We start from the raw sequence: 13,305 nt of genomic DNA, 5'->3' as shown, positions 1-13,305 counted from the left end.
CAAGAGCCCCAAGGGCTGAGGCTGTGTCTTCTTTTCCTATGGTTTTGCCCCACTTCTGAGCCCAACTGGTGGAACAGATCAAGTATTTGATCAATGTGTTTAAACCAAGGAATGACCACAGAGGGCCCTCTAGATCTGTAGAAGAAATAAAGATAGTCTCTGCTACATATATATGGAGTGACTTTTGGTCAACACTAGCCAGCCCTCTGAGTTTAGGTAGCAGAAAAAGTAGCTGAGGCTGTGTTGTCCAGTGCCCAGAGAGAAGCGATGGAAACTCCCACATCTGACATACAGGAACTTTCCCTGGAGAAGGGGAAATAAGGAACGAATGAGCAGAAGATGAGGTCAAGCTGGGTAAAGTTAATCACTACATTGGAAAGACTCTTAGAGCAAATTCTAAGAACAGATGTTTTTGTTTTAAGATTTTAGGGGAAGGAATCTTGGTCTAGGTGGCAGCTGTAAGAAAGGGTATCTTGAAAGAGAGCTGTCTATGATGTTATGAATCCAGGGGTTCAAAGATGAGCCACTCGGATGATGCCAAGGTACACCACAGCCCTGCCAGTCACTTTCCCCACCACTGTTTCAACGGAAATACTTACAAGACCTAAAAACACAGAAACCCATAACTAATCCACAGTCTTCTGCTAGAATCTAGAAACAACATCTATAGACTATGGTAAAGGAGAGTTGGAGCTAATTAAAAGCCCCAGCAACAAAGACCTCCTGGGGAGAGGCTAAGTGATACACCTTCTTCCAGGTCCTTCCAGGTCCACCATCCACCATCTGACTCAGAGACAAAGGTCTTTACCGACCAAAAAGGCAGTTTCCCTTGTTTTATCTCAGGGATTTGGGGGCGATGGGCATGGGGTAGGGGTGCTGTGCCACGTAACTTGAGGGGTCTTAGTTCCCCAACCAGGGATGGAACTTGGACCCTGGCAGTGAAAGCACCGAGTCCTAACCTCTGGACCACCAGGAATGATCCAGTTACTAACTGGATCACCTCACCCATCTTCTGCCAAATGCCCATTTGTGCTTCAAATTATAGCATAGGAAGCATAGAAACTGAGGCCATCTAACTGGCAGTAAGGAGGCTTAGCCTCCAGATCAGGAAAGGAAGGCATTCATTGCCTTGAGTCTAAGCTCCACCAGAAACCTGTTATTTTAGGATGATTTTCCAAGTGTTTTCTAAAGGTCAACGCAAGTACAGAAAGGCTAACAGATGCCACAGGCAAAGTTAGAAATGACCCTTCGTGGTTCTGTAGTGCAGGACCTAGCCAGGAAGCATGGCCATGGCAATCTCAGCACACATATCACCAAGGTTCTTGAGGCAGAGAAAAGAGTAATGAGGGTTTCATGTAAAGAGAACTTCTGTTTTTGCACTCATCCTTGAAAAGGCAGCTTGCTCGGAAAGCAAGAAAGGATAGAGTATTTCAAAACACAAAGGGAAGAGCAGAAAAACATTCAGAGCTGTAGTAAGTGCCCCTCTCCTCCATTCCTTCACTCCCCATCCCCACCCCACAAACCCCAAAGGCCAGCCGGCTTCCAAAGGGCGGGCATCTTAGCGAGGATGCTCTCAGTGTGGGAGACTCAACACAAACACTTACATGCGGCATCCTCTCACACCCAGCCCACAGCGATCTCTGAATGAGGCACCTTGTCAGTGGCAGAGATACTTCTCTTGACCGAAAACAGCTTTTCTTGGCAAAAAAAAAAAAAAAAAAAAAGGCAACAATGCCCAGAAATTTCATGAGTATTAGCTATCAAGACATTCCTTTCAGGAACCATGAATCCTGAAAAGTAAATCACTGCAAATGAACAGCTGGGCTACGTGCAAGGGTGCACTGTTCTCAGCTTCTTCACTTTGCTTCAGACATGGTAACGGGTGAGATACCATGGAATTAAAGTGATTCAGGAGGACCAGGACTTCACGTGCTAGATACTTTCACTGTGAAAAAGGAGTTCAAAATAGAGTTAGACTTCTGCTTCTGGACAAGAGGGGCTGACAGGGAGCAGATTTACTTCTGGCCCCAAACAAAGAGAAAACAAAACAATACACAAAACCACAGGCAAAATATACAAAACAACTGTTTCAAGATGCAGATGTCAGGAAATGAAGGGCGGTGATCCCTGAGATCTGGGAGACAAATGAGATGAGCTCTCAGTCCCAGATCATTGGCTTGAGAGTCCCAGGCCATGGCGTGGGGAAGGTGGATCTCAGGTGGCGCCCAGCAATCTTCCCAGATTGAGGAGAATCCAAAAAAAGAAAAACAGGTCAAGGTGGCTCAAGTATGTAGGGCACAGTACATAGAAAGCAGAGGGTTGTGCAGGGAAAAAATGGTAGATTTGCATGGGATCCACCCTGAGACTTCAGGCAAGTGTTGATCAGGACATGTGTGTGAGGAAATTGACTGAGGCCAGGGGAAGAACCACCTGAAAACCTTAGAGGGAATAACCCTCTGAGTTCACAGGAACTGGACATAAGACATAACCAATCAAAAGACGTAACTCCTAATCCCCACTCACCAGGTCACCACATAATTCACAGAGAGTACACAAAATCGTTCTGGCACAGAAGTGAGGGAAATAACCTCTGGCCTGGAGTCTGCAAACATTTTCTACAAAGGGCCAGACGGCAAATATTTCGGGCTTTGTGGTTCGTCTGATCTCTGTTGCAGCTGCCCCAACCCTGTTTTTGTCCTAGGAAAGCATCCGTCAGTAATACATAAATGAATGAGCATGCTTGTGCTCCCATAAAACTTTATTTATGAACACTACACTTTTGAGTATTACACAGTTTTGTTTTGTTTTTTTTTTAAACAAGTCACGAAATATTCTTTTTGGGGCTCCTTTCAATCGTTTAAAAATGGAAAAACCATTTTTAGCTTGCAGACCATACAAAACCAGGTGGTGGGCCAGATGTGGTCCACAGGCCATGGTTTGCTAACCCATGCTCTAAAATAAACACTTCTCTCATCCACCTGACAAAGCAAGACCCGAATAACTGCATCCCAGGAGAGGGAAAAAAGAAAATCTCAAGAATATTTTTAGAAAGAAATATCTAGTAACCAAACCAAGAAAAACTCACATCTGGCTTTCAAATGAATTATTTCCTCCATAAGATTAGAAACAAGGCAAGAATGTCTGCTCTCATCATTCCTACACTGTACTGGAGGTGGTAGCAAGTGCAATAAGGCAAGAAAGAAAAATAAAAGGCATCCAGATTGAAATAAAGACATAAAGCTACAGCGATTAAAAGACAAAGACAAGATAGATCAAAAATTCAACTACATGTGGCCTCAAAGAACCTCACTTTAAATATGGATTAAAAGCAAATGAATGGAGAAAGATAAACCACAATAATAGTCATCAAAAGAAACCAGGAGTTGCTACATTAATTTCAGATAGAGTAGACTTCAAAGCAAGTAAAGTTATCAAGGGTAAAAAAGGGTATTACATAATAAGGGGGTCAATTCTCCAAGACAACACAGCAATCCTTCATGTGTACGCACCTAACACCAAGCATCACACTACATGAAGCAAAAAAAAAAAAACCTGATAAAAATGCAAGGAGAAACAGATAAAGCCAGTGAAAAAGCTGGCTGAAAACTCAACATTCAAAAAACTAAGATCATGGCATCTGGTCCCATCGCTTCCTGACAAATAGATGGGGAAACAATGGAAACAGCGACAGACTTTATTTTCTTGGGCTCCAAAATCACAACCGATGGTGACTGCAGCCATGAAGTTAAAAGATGCTTGCTCCTTGGAAGAAAAGCTACAACCAACCTAGACAGCATATTAAAAAGCAGAGACATCACTTTGCCAACAAAGGTCCATCTAGTCAAAGCTATGGTTTTTCCAGTAGTTATGTATGGATGTGAGAGTTGGGCCATAAAGAAAGCTGAGTGCTGAAGAATTGATGCTTTTGAACTGGTGTTGGAGAAGACTCTTGACAGACCCTTGGACAGCAAGGAAATCAAACCAGTCAATCCTAAAGGAAATCAGTTCTGAATATTCATTGGAAGAACTGATGCTGAAACTCCAATAATTTGGCCACCTGATGCAAAGAGCTGACTCATTGGAAAAGACTCTGATGCTGGGAAAGATTGAGGGCAGGAGGAGACGGGGGTGACAGAGGATGAGATGGCTGGATGGAATCACTGACTCAATGGACATGAGTCTGAGCAAGCTCTGGGAGTTGGTGATGGACAGGGAAGCCTGGCATGCTGCAGTCCATGGGGTCACAAAGAGTTGGACACTACTGAGTGACTGAACCTACTATCATAGTTGGAGACTTCTACACTCCTCTCAGAAATGGACAGATCTGGCAAAGAGTTAAACTCAACACCAGATTTATCCCTAAGTAGTTCATGTTTTTTTGGTCTCTTATTAACAGCATTTATACATTCCTACTCTTGGCTGTGACTAGTATATAAAAATACAAATGATTTTTGTATACTGATCTTGGATCACGCAACCTTGCTAAACTCACTAATTAATAGTTTTGCGGTAGAATCTGTAGGATTTTCTAAACAAATGGTCAATGCCATCTGTGGATAAAAAAGGTTTTACCTTTTTTTTTTTTTAAGAGACTTGTTTTTTACAGCAGTTTCAAATACACAGCAAAATTGAGAGGAGGGTACAAAGAGTTTCCATATAGCCCTTTCCCCACACATGCAGAGCAAAACGTACGTCAACATGTAAATGTACATGCAGACTGTTGTCAATTTATACAAGGGATTACTACTCTGTGATGTAAGAGAACAAAATACTGACCCATGGAACAATGTGGATGAATCTTAAGATAATTACCCTGAGATAAAGAAGCCAGACCACCCCACCCCTGAGCTCGCAAAGAGCTCATATTGTATGAGTCCATTTATACAGAATTAGAGAAAACAGAAATGATTTTATAGCAACACAAAGCAGGTCAGCAGCTGTCTGGGTATGTGGGGATGACAACAGTAAGAATTACCAAAGAAATGAAGAAAACTCTCAGGAGTAATGATTATGCTTCTTATCTGGATTGTAGAGATGGTTTGAAAGGTGTATGTATATGTCAAAGCTTAATGAATCATACACTTCATATATGTGCTATTTAAGATGTCAACTAGACCTACATAAAGCTGTGTTTCAATCAGGAGAATTAGCAGGAGTAACATCTGTAACACTGACATCAAAAAATGTCTATCACACATATTAAATAAAAAAAGCTGTAGAAATATCTATATTATGATCTCACTTATGCAAAACATACATGTGCTTATACTGAATATACAGTATGCATGCATGTACGTACAGAAAGAAGCCTGAGGAAATATATATTGTTAATCTGTTTGCAGTTTGAGATCAGAGGAACAATACAGAAAAAGGTTTTCATTTTATATATCCCTATATTGTTTGAACATTGTATAACAATCATGCATTACTTCTGAAATTAACAGAAGAAATTAGCAGGTTTAAAAGCCAGCTGGGTAAGATGAACCTGAAGGTAAAAGCCAAACTAACTTATATACAAAAAAAAAAAAAAAAAATGGAGGCTTTTCTTTGGAGAATGAGTCCTAATCATGGAAAGGAGGAAGAGGCCCATGCCTCGAGTCACCTGGGATGACCAGACCCCGAGCTGCACTCTGTCCCTCTCCCAGGAGAGAGAATCCCTACTTCCACCAGCTACCTGGATGGATGACAGCATCTGTCTAATCCCCAGGTACCCTGAGGCACAGAAGCGCCAAGAACTCTCAAAGACCAACCGTTTTCCCTCCGATTTTCAATGGGTATTGGGAACAGCCGAGGCTAAGGTAAAAAAACCCGACCAGGTTTCTGAGCCCACGCCCTTTGGGTCTTTAGTACCTTGGATAATTTTCTGCTGCTGTTGCCGGATTTCATCAAAACCCAAGCCTCTGGTCTCCTCCGGCTCCTCCAAGAGCCAAGGGTTGGGTGCTCCTCGCTTGGCCCCTCCAGTCATCAGGCTGGACCTAAGAACAAGATTGAATGCGTTACATAGCTCAAAAAATCCAGCTCGGCCGCAAATCGCTCCCACGGGGGCAGAGGGGGCCAGCCTCGCATGCTTTGAAAATTCATTTCGACCGCAATTTATTGCATCCTTGGTTTATGCCAGCAACTGTGTTCAGGGCTGGAAGAGATACGAGGATGAATAAGGCCCGAGCCTGGTCCCCAGGAGAATTACAGCTTGTGAAGGAGACTGTGGCCACACTTAATACTCTTACTAATCCTCCATGATATATTTGAGTCAATAATCATAAGGGAGGGTCTTAAATTTCAGAAACTCAAGGCCAAATGGAAGTGGCCTTTCTATTGAGACAAAGTTTGTCTCACGGGCTAGGTGGCACCAAAGGCACAAATATTATTTCTCAAGAAGATATAATGTTGCCACGACGGCTTATAGCACAAAAAATGACCACTGAATTCCTTATTAGAGGGAATCTGGCTACTCACAGAGAGAAACACATGTAGGTTTCAAAACCAATTCAATGAATACAACCGAGCATTTATAACACAAATTCTGAATTATCCGTCTTAATCTTGACTCCCCCTCATAACCCACATGGCCCCTGGGATATTATGTATGAACTGTTGCAAACGCGAGTGCCAAAAACCAGGATGGTGGGTCAGAGGTGAATAAAGTGAACTTGAAAGTGCATTTATCAGCATGCTCTTCCTTTCAATTAGCATGCTGCACCCGAGTGATCAGCAGACTCCTCGAAAGTCAATGCTGGAATGTCCCAGCTGTAGCCCTTGCCACACATAGAGCATAATTTTAAAAATTCTTAATGGGGGGAAAAATATAAGAAAATTGTCTTTGTAGTCTCAAAAGACAGAAAATTTGAATCAGAGCCTTCAGTAGTTAAAATATACTTTTAAAATACCTATCAGAGGGGCTTCCTTGGTGGCTCAGTGGTAAAGAATCTGCCTGCTACAGCAGGAGACACGGGTTTGATTCCTGACCCGGGAAGATCCCACAGACCTGAGGGGGCAACTAAGCCTGGACGCTACAACCACTGAGCCTGTGCTTTAAGAGAGCCTGGAGCTGCGACTCCTGAAGCCCGAGCACCCTAGAGCCGGTGCTCCACAACAAGAGAAGCCACTGCAGTTGAGAAGCCCACACGCTGGAACTAGAGAGCAGTCCCCCCCACTCTCTGCAACTTGAGAAAGCTCTTGACGCAACGATGACCCAGCACAACCAAAACCAAATAAATAAAATTAGGTTCTAGAAAAAAATTTTTTAAACCTATTGGAGAATAAAAGTACAACACAGGCACAATTTAATATTAATATCAAACACACATCAACCACCAGACATACAGGAAAGATTTCCCAGGGCTAAACTCAGTCCTGCAGAAGTCCTAAATGCTGGAAGAACTGTTTTGATCTCACTTTCACATAGTTCAATATAAAAGCAGCAGTAAACTACAATGCAGTTTCCCTAAGTGGTAATTAGTCCCTAATGCCTTCTTTCTGAGCTGATTCCAAACTTTTGGTTCAGTTTTTCGAGGCTGAACTATCACTTTCTCCCTCTTCCCCTCCCCTTTGCCCTCTCCCTTGTGTGTCTGTACTTTGCTGATGCCTTAAATCTGTTGGGAAATTCAACGAATGATGGATGTGACTTTACTAACAAGAGCAGGTAAAATCGCAGGTGCCACTGTGGGCAGGAGACTTGATTTTCTTTTCATTATCAGGTGCTAAAACCTAACATTTAGGATAGATGCCTATTAGTACTGTTCTGGGTAAGAAAGTCTATGAAAAATCTTAAGATATAAATCTTAGAGTTTAAGGAGTTTACAATCAAATGGAAAAGAGAAACTGACCACACGTGAAGGAACTCTTAAATGAAATAAGAGAACAGCCAGCCCTGCATCCCTGGGCAATGCCAATAACCTCTTCAGCCTGGTTTTCTCAGCCACAAGACAAGCAAACCAAGTGGCTCAGTGGTTTTCAGCCCCCGCTCCAGCCCCGCTCTGGAGAGGCACGCCACCCTCATTAACGGTGGGTTGGCAGGTGAGCGGGAAAGACTCATGTTGGAGGCGGAGGCAGGTATTCTTCATAATCCTGCAGAAGATGTCTTTATATCTTTGGAAATCACTGAATTCGAAGACCTTTAAGATCCTTTCAGTTTTAATGGAAGTTTTTCTCATTATAGCTAAATTCCACAAAGAACACAGAAAAAAGGACAAATTCCCCACAAAGCCCATTCTCCTCTGCCCCATTCTTCCCAATTTCAGTTCAAGACAGCCACAGAATCATCGGCTCAGGCCCAAACCCTCGAATCAACTTTGACTCTCTGGTGCCTCACAGCATTGAGTCCATTAGCAAATCCTTCGAAACATACCTAAAATCCACCCGCTTCTCCTCTGCTCCACTGCTTCTGCCCCTGGCACTCCTGCCTCCTGCTTCTGCTCCCACCCTCCACAATCTACTCCCCACCAGCTGCCAGAGTCACCACCGTAAAGATAATGTTTCTTCTGCCACAGCCTCTCGGTGCCTTCCCATCACCCTTAGCGTAAAATGCAACATCTTTAACCCATGACATTCACTTCTTTGCTGTTTCTAGAACACACTGAGCACACTCCTACCTCAGGGCCTTTGCACCTGCTACCTCCCCTCCCCCATGGCTAAGGCTCTTGTCACCCGTGATGGTCATGTGGCCTTGTTCCCTGCTCATTCTACTCTGCTCCAATGTCATGCCCTCAGAGAAGCTGCCCCAACTGCTCCCTCTAAAACAGTACCCCTCCCTGTAACTTCTGGGCTCTCCTCCTCCTCGGCCTGCCTCGTTTCTCTTTACAGCACTGAAACAGCCAGCAATTGTATGCTACACACTTGTTTTCCTGTCTCCCACTCCACACTGTAAGCTCCAGAGAGTAGCGACTGTCTTATTCATCACTATATCCTCAGTGCCTGGCAGAGTAGGCACTAGGGAAAAACAAACCAAAAAAAAAAAAAAAAAAAGTTGAACGAGTTAATTTATTCAGCAAAACCCACAACCGAATGAATGAAATGAGTAAGAAGAGCAGCTAGGCAAGTGTAACCTAACACAGTGGCTCTGTGTGCTGTCATTTCAATGGCGTTTCACAACCATGATCTCACTCGACTCGTTGAACAAGCCTGTGTGTAAGTCAGAGCAGGTATTACTGACAAGAAAAATCAAGGTAGAGAGACATCAAGTCACTTCCTCAAGGCCGCATGCTTCATGGCAGAGCTAAAGTTCAACCACATCTTCTGACTCCAAATCCAAAGCCCTTTCTTTCCACCATCTGAGCGAAGGTTTCATGATGGGCAAGGAGACCCCAAACAGGTAAGGTTGAGTTTGATGAGGAAGACATGGAAACACACCCCAGGAAAGGATAACAACATGAATAAATGATTGCTCAGCAGAAAACATGTGCCATTGACATGCCCAGGATAAAAGTGGGGAGGGGGTGAGATACGGAGGAAGGGGGGCCTGGGTCTAGTAGACTTGCTTCCAAGGTAGGCAGCCAGAGTGAGCCTCTATGTCTTCCAGCCTCACACTTCCACAATCTTGTGATCTCAGCTTTCCACTGGCTGTTCCTCATCCTATAAATCCTCGGGCCTTCTTTCCTGTTCACAGCCAGACTTCCTTCAAGAATGGCCGGTGCTCATCAGCTCTGCTTCCTGACCCTCAGGATTCACTCTTCAGCCCAGGATCTGCCTCCACCTCCGGGGCTCTGCTAAGACTCTTCTCACCCGTAACCTCCTTGCTGCCAAAGCCTCTCCGTTTTCACTTCATTCATCCTCCAGGCCTCACTGGCCACTGGTCACTGCTGACCTTCTTCCCTTACCCAGGAAAGCCCTCTTCCCTCGGCTTCTTTCACACCCCTCTCTCCCACAGCATGTCCTCTAACTTGCAGGTACCTCTCCTTCCATCTGCCCTTTAAATAGTGGTGTGCCTCAGGGATTCTATTTAGATCTTCTCTTCTGGCTGTGGAGAAGGCAATGGCACCCCACTCCAGTACTCTTGCCTGGAAAATCCCATGGACGGAGGAGCCTGGTGGGTTGCAGTCCATGGAGTTGCGAAGAGTCGGACACGACTGAGCGACTTCACTTTCACGCACTGGAGAAGGAAATGGCAACCCACTCCAGTGTTCTTGCCTGGAGAATCCCAGGGATGGGGGAGCCTGGTGGGCTGCTGTCTATGGGGTCGCACAGAGTCGGACATGACTGAAGTGACTTAGCAGCAGCAGCTTCTGGCTGTATTGTCTCCCTCTGGGCTGTGTTATCTGTTCCTGTGGTTTCGGGCTGTAAGGACAGATACTAGTAGTGCGTAGACCATGTTTCTACACCAACACAAATGCAATAAATCATGGTTCTCTCCATTCATCATGGTGATGGATTCTTACCTGGGGGCCCCCTGCCCTAGCAGGACACAATCAGAATCTGGGGGTAGGGAAGGAATGGCACATAAACAGTTCAAAGCAAAAAAAAACAAAAAAACAAAAAACAAAAACCCACATATCAAAATTCAGGCAAGGCAGGTCCCTCAACTGTTCATTCTTTCAAATTTCTCTGTACCCACAACATCTCCCTACCAGCTCGCTCTCTCTGTATTTATGGCTTTTCCTTTAGCAATCTCCAGCTGAGAACTCCACTCCAAACTCAACACACCCAAAGTCAAATCCACTCCTTTCACCTAGAAGCAGTTTCTTCTTCCATCCTCTCTACTTAGCAGCATCGCTGCATTCCCGAGTCATCTGGACCGTTTTTCCTTTCTTCCCCACCCTTGGCCACATTTCATCAACTCCCAAGGCCTCTGCAGGAGGTGGCCCTCAAGTCCATGCCCTGTGTCCATCCGTGCTGCTGCTGCTTCAGCTCGGAAAAGCATCTCTCCCGTAGAAGATGCTCATGGCCTCTGACTGGCCCCCTTGCTCCCAGTCACCCCCATTCAAATCATCTTACACTCTGCTGCCACAACGATCTTTCTAAAACAGATTTCTCCTATTTTTTATTTTTGGCTGCACCACTTAGCATGTGGGATCTTAGTTCCCCAAGCGAGGATCAAACCAGTGCCCACTGCATTGGAAGTGTGCAGTCTTAACCACTGGACCGCCAAGAGAAGTCCCAAGATCTCGCCTATTTTAAAACTATCACTGCTTCCTAGAAGCTACAGGTTAAGTTTAAGCTTTACAATATGGCCCCAGTGATATATCGGCTATTTCACCTCCCCAAACCCCCTTCCACACCTATGGACTGCTCACCAGGTCTCCAGACAAAGGCATAAACTTCCACATTCTCATGTTTTTGTATGAGTCTGGAGGGTCCCCGCCCCCACCCCTTTGTCCATCTGGCAAAATTCTATTCATCCCCTAAGGCTCAACTCAAATGTCACTTCTGCTGTTTAGTCTTTCCTGATTCCCATCCTCACCCCCCTCTTCCCTTGAATCAATCACTCCAGGGTGCTCCCATGGCACCTCACGCAAAACCTCCGACGTGGCATTTATCAAGCAGGATTGTAGTTAGTTATTTACTCATCTGTCTCCCTTCCTAAATTATAAACTCTGGAAGGAAAGAGGCCACATGACCGTCATGTTTCTATCCCCAGGACCAGAAAGACAGTTCCTCTGAGTATGCTGGAGAAGAAGCATTCAGAATCTGTTTGTGAAACAGAACTAGGAAATCCACTGAGCTCTTTAAGCAACGGAGACAAAAAGAGAGGGGTATTTAACATTTATCTTGAGAGAATAAAAAAAAAAGAAGAAGAAAGCAAAAGGAAACAACTGCTACCTGCCTTCAAGAGTTTAGCAGCAGACACAGATGCTGTTCAAGCAGATGGAGGGAATTTTAACCTGAAAGGGAATTCTGTCACTAAGACACCTCACAGCTCAAACCACTTCTTGGAAGGACGATGAAGGAGTATTTCTCCTTTGAAAAGTAAGTTATAGAAAGAAAATGCTGGGACTTCCCTGGTGGTCCAGGGGCTAAGACTCCACCCTTCCCGTGCAGGAGGCCCAGGTTAGATCCCTGGGCAGGGAACTAGATCCCACATGACACAGCTAAGAGCGGCCACAGCCAAATAAATAAATATTTTTTTAAAAAAGAAAGGAAATGCTAACTACCATGCTCCCCCGATTAGGACTGAAATGTTTTTTAAAAATAAATCCATCATTTTTATTCTATAGTCTTTCAAGATGGGGCTTATTTAATAAATGGAACATGTCAAATAAATGCCACATTACTAAATACATTAGATATCTATCTTAAAAAAGATTTTACCAAAAGGTTTCATAGTCCCTTCTGACACTATAAAAATATTTCATTTTTCTCCCCAAAAGTGAACGATGCATCTTATTAAGTTAATATGAGGGAGGTGCAGATGATCCACATTTTTCTGCTGACACATGTTGCTGAAGCTCGTCAGAGTTCACAAGGAGGATGTTCTTATCAACCAAATGGAGCATTGAAAAAGCAGTGAATTCCAAGAAGCAGCTTTTCCTAGCATTTCCAAAAGATATCAAAGTAACTACATAAAATGTTTGTTTTGTCTGGAAAAAAAACAGTGTTTGAGTATTCACAGACCACAGAGAGGTTCGCAGTCAGGACCAGAGATGGAATTTCTAGGGTGTCAGCGAGCTGAATTGAACCTGCAGCGCTTTGTAACCAGACTTGCCTGTAGATGTTAAAATGCTACTGTGGTATGAAAAGGCAATTCCTTCCTCAAAGCTTTTTCAGTTAGTTTCTTTCCGTGAATAAAAAGATGTACAGAGGCTCAAATTTCAATCAGAAATAGTTTCTCTGGCATAAATTCTTTGGAGGCAAAAATCTGGCAGCAATACCCAGGCTGGCTTACACCGAGGAAGGGCCACAGTCAGGGAGGTAGACCAGAAGGCTAGGGCAATGTAGGCAGAAGGGGATGGCGGTCAGGATGAGGGGGGTGATAGAATGGGACAGCGGGGATGGGACAATTCACCCAGTCATTCACAGGAAAGCTCCACAAGTGCTGCTGAGTAGAATGATTACAGAGGATCAAGATTTCCAAACTGGGTGACTCGGAGAATCGACACAACTTGGAGATATGTTTCATTTCCTTTTGGGATTTTCTCAAACTGCAATGTAACTCCCAATAACAACCCCAAAGTAAAACTGTCCCGTCACAATCATGAGCTGTGGCTCCATGGCTGCTGTTGCTGTTTAGTCGCTAAGTCGGGTTTGACTTAGCCCGCCAGGCTCCTCTGTCCATGGGGTTTCCCAGGCAAGAATACTGCAGTGGGTTGCCATTTTCTTCTCCAGGGGATCTTCCTGGCAGATTCTTTATCACTGGGGAAGCTCAGCTTAAAC

The 13,305-nt window shown here is 44.3% G+C and overlaps 1 protein-coding gene across 9 annotated transcripts in view; it reads right to left on the bottom strand.

The window, feature by feature from the left end:
* Positions 1-13,305, bottom strand: part of STX8 (syntaxin 8) — a 209,305-nt gene that overhangs the window by 151,418 nt on the left and 44,582 nt on the right. For all 9 annotated transcript variants that reach the window (XM_045164846.1, XM_045164852.1, XM_045164849.1 and 6 more), the window contains one exon: positions 5,851-5,975. In XM_045164846.1, the coding sequence (XP_045020781.1) occupies positions 5,851-5,975 (125 nt within the window). The remainder of the gene's footprint in view (positions 1-5,850; positions 5,976-13,305) is intronic.

The sequence above is a fragment of the Bubalus bubalis genome, chromosome 3, assembly GCF_019923935.1.
Source record: "Bubalus bubalis isolate 160015118507 breed Murrah chromosome 3, NDDB_SH_1, whole genome shotgun sequence".
Lineage (NCBI taxonomy): Eukaryota > Metazoa > Chordata > Mammalia > Artiodactyla > Bovidae > Bubalus > Bubalus bubalis.
This window is presented reverse-complemented; position numbering and strand designations above follow the sequence as displayed.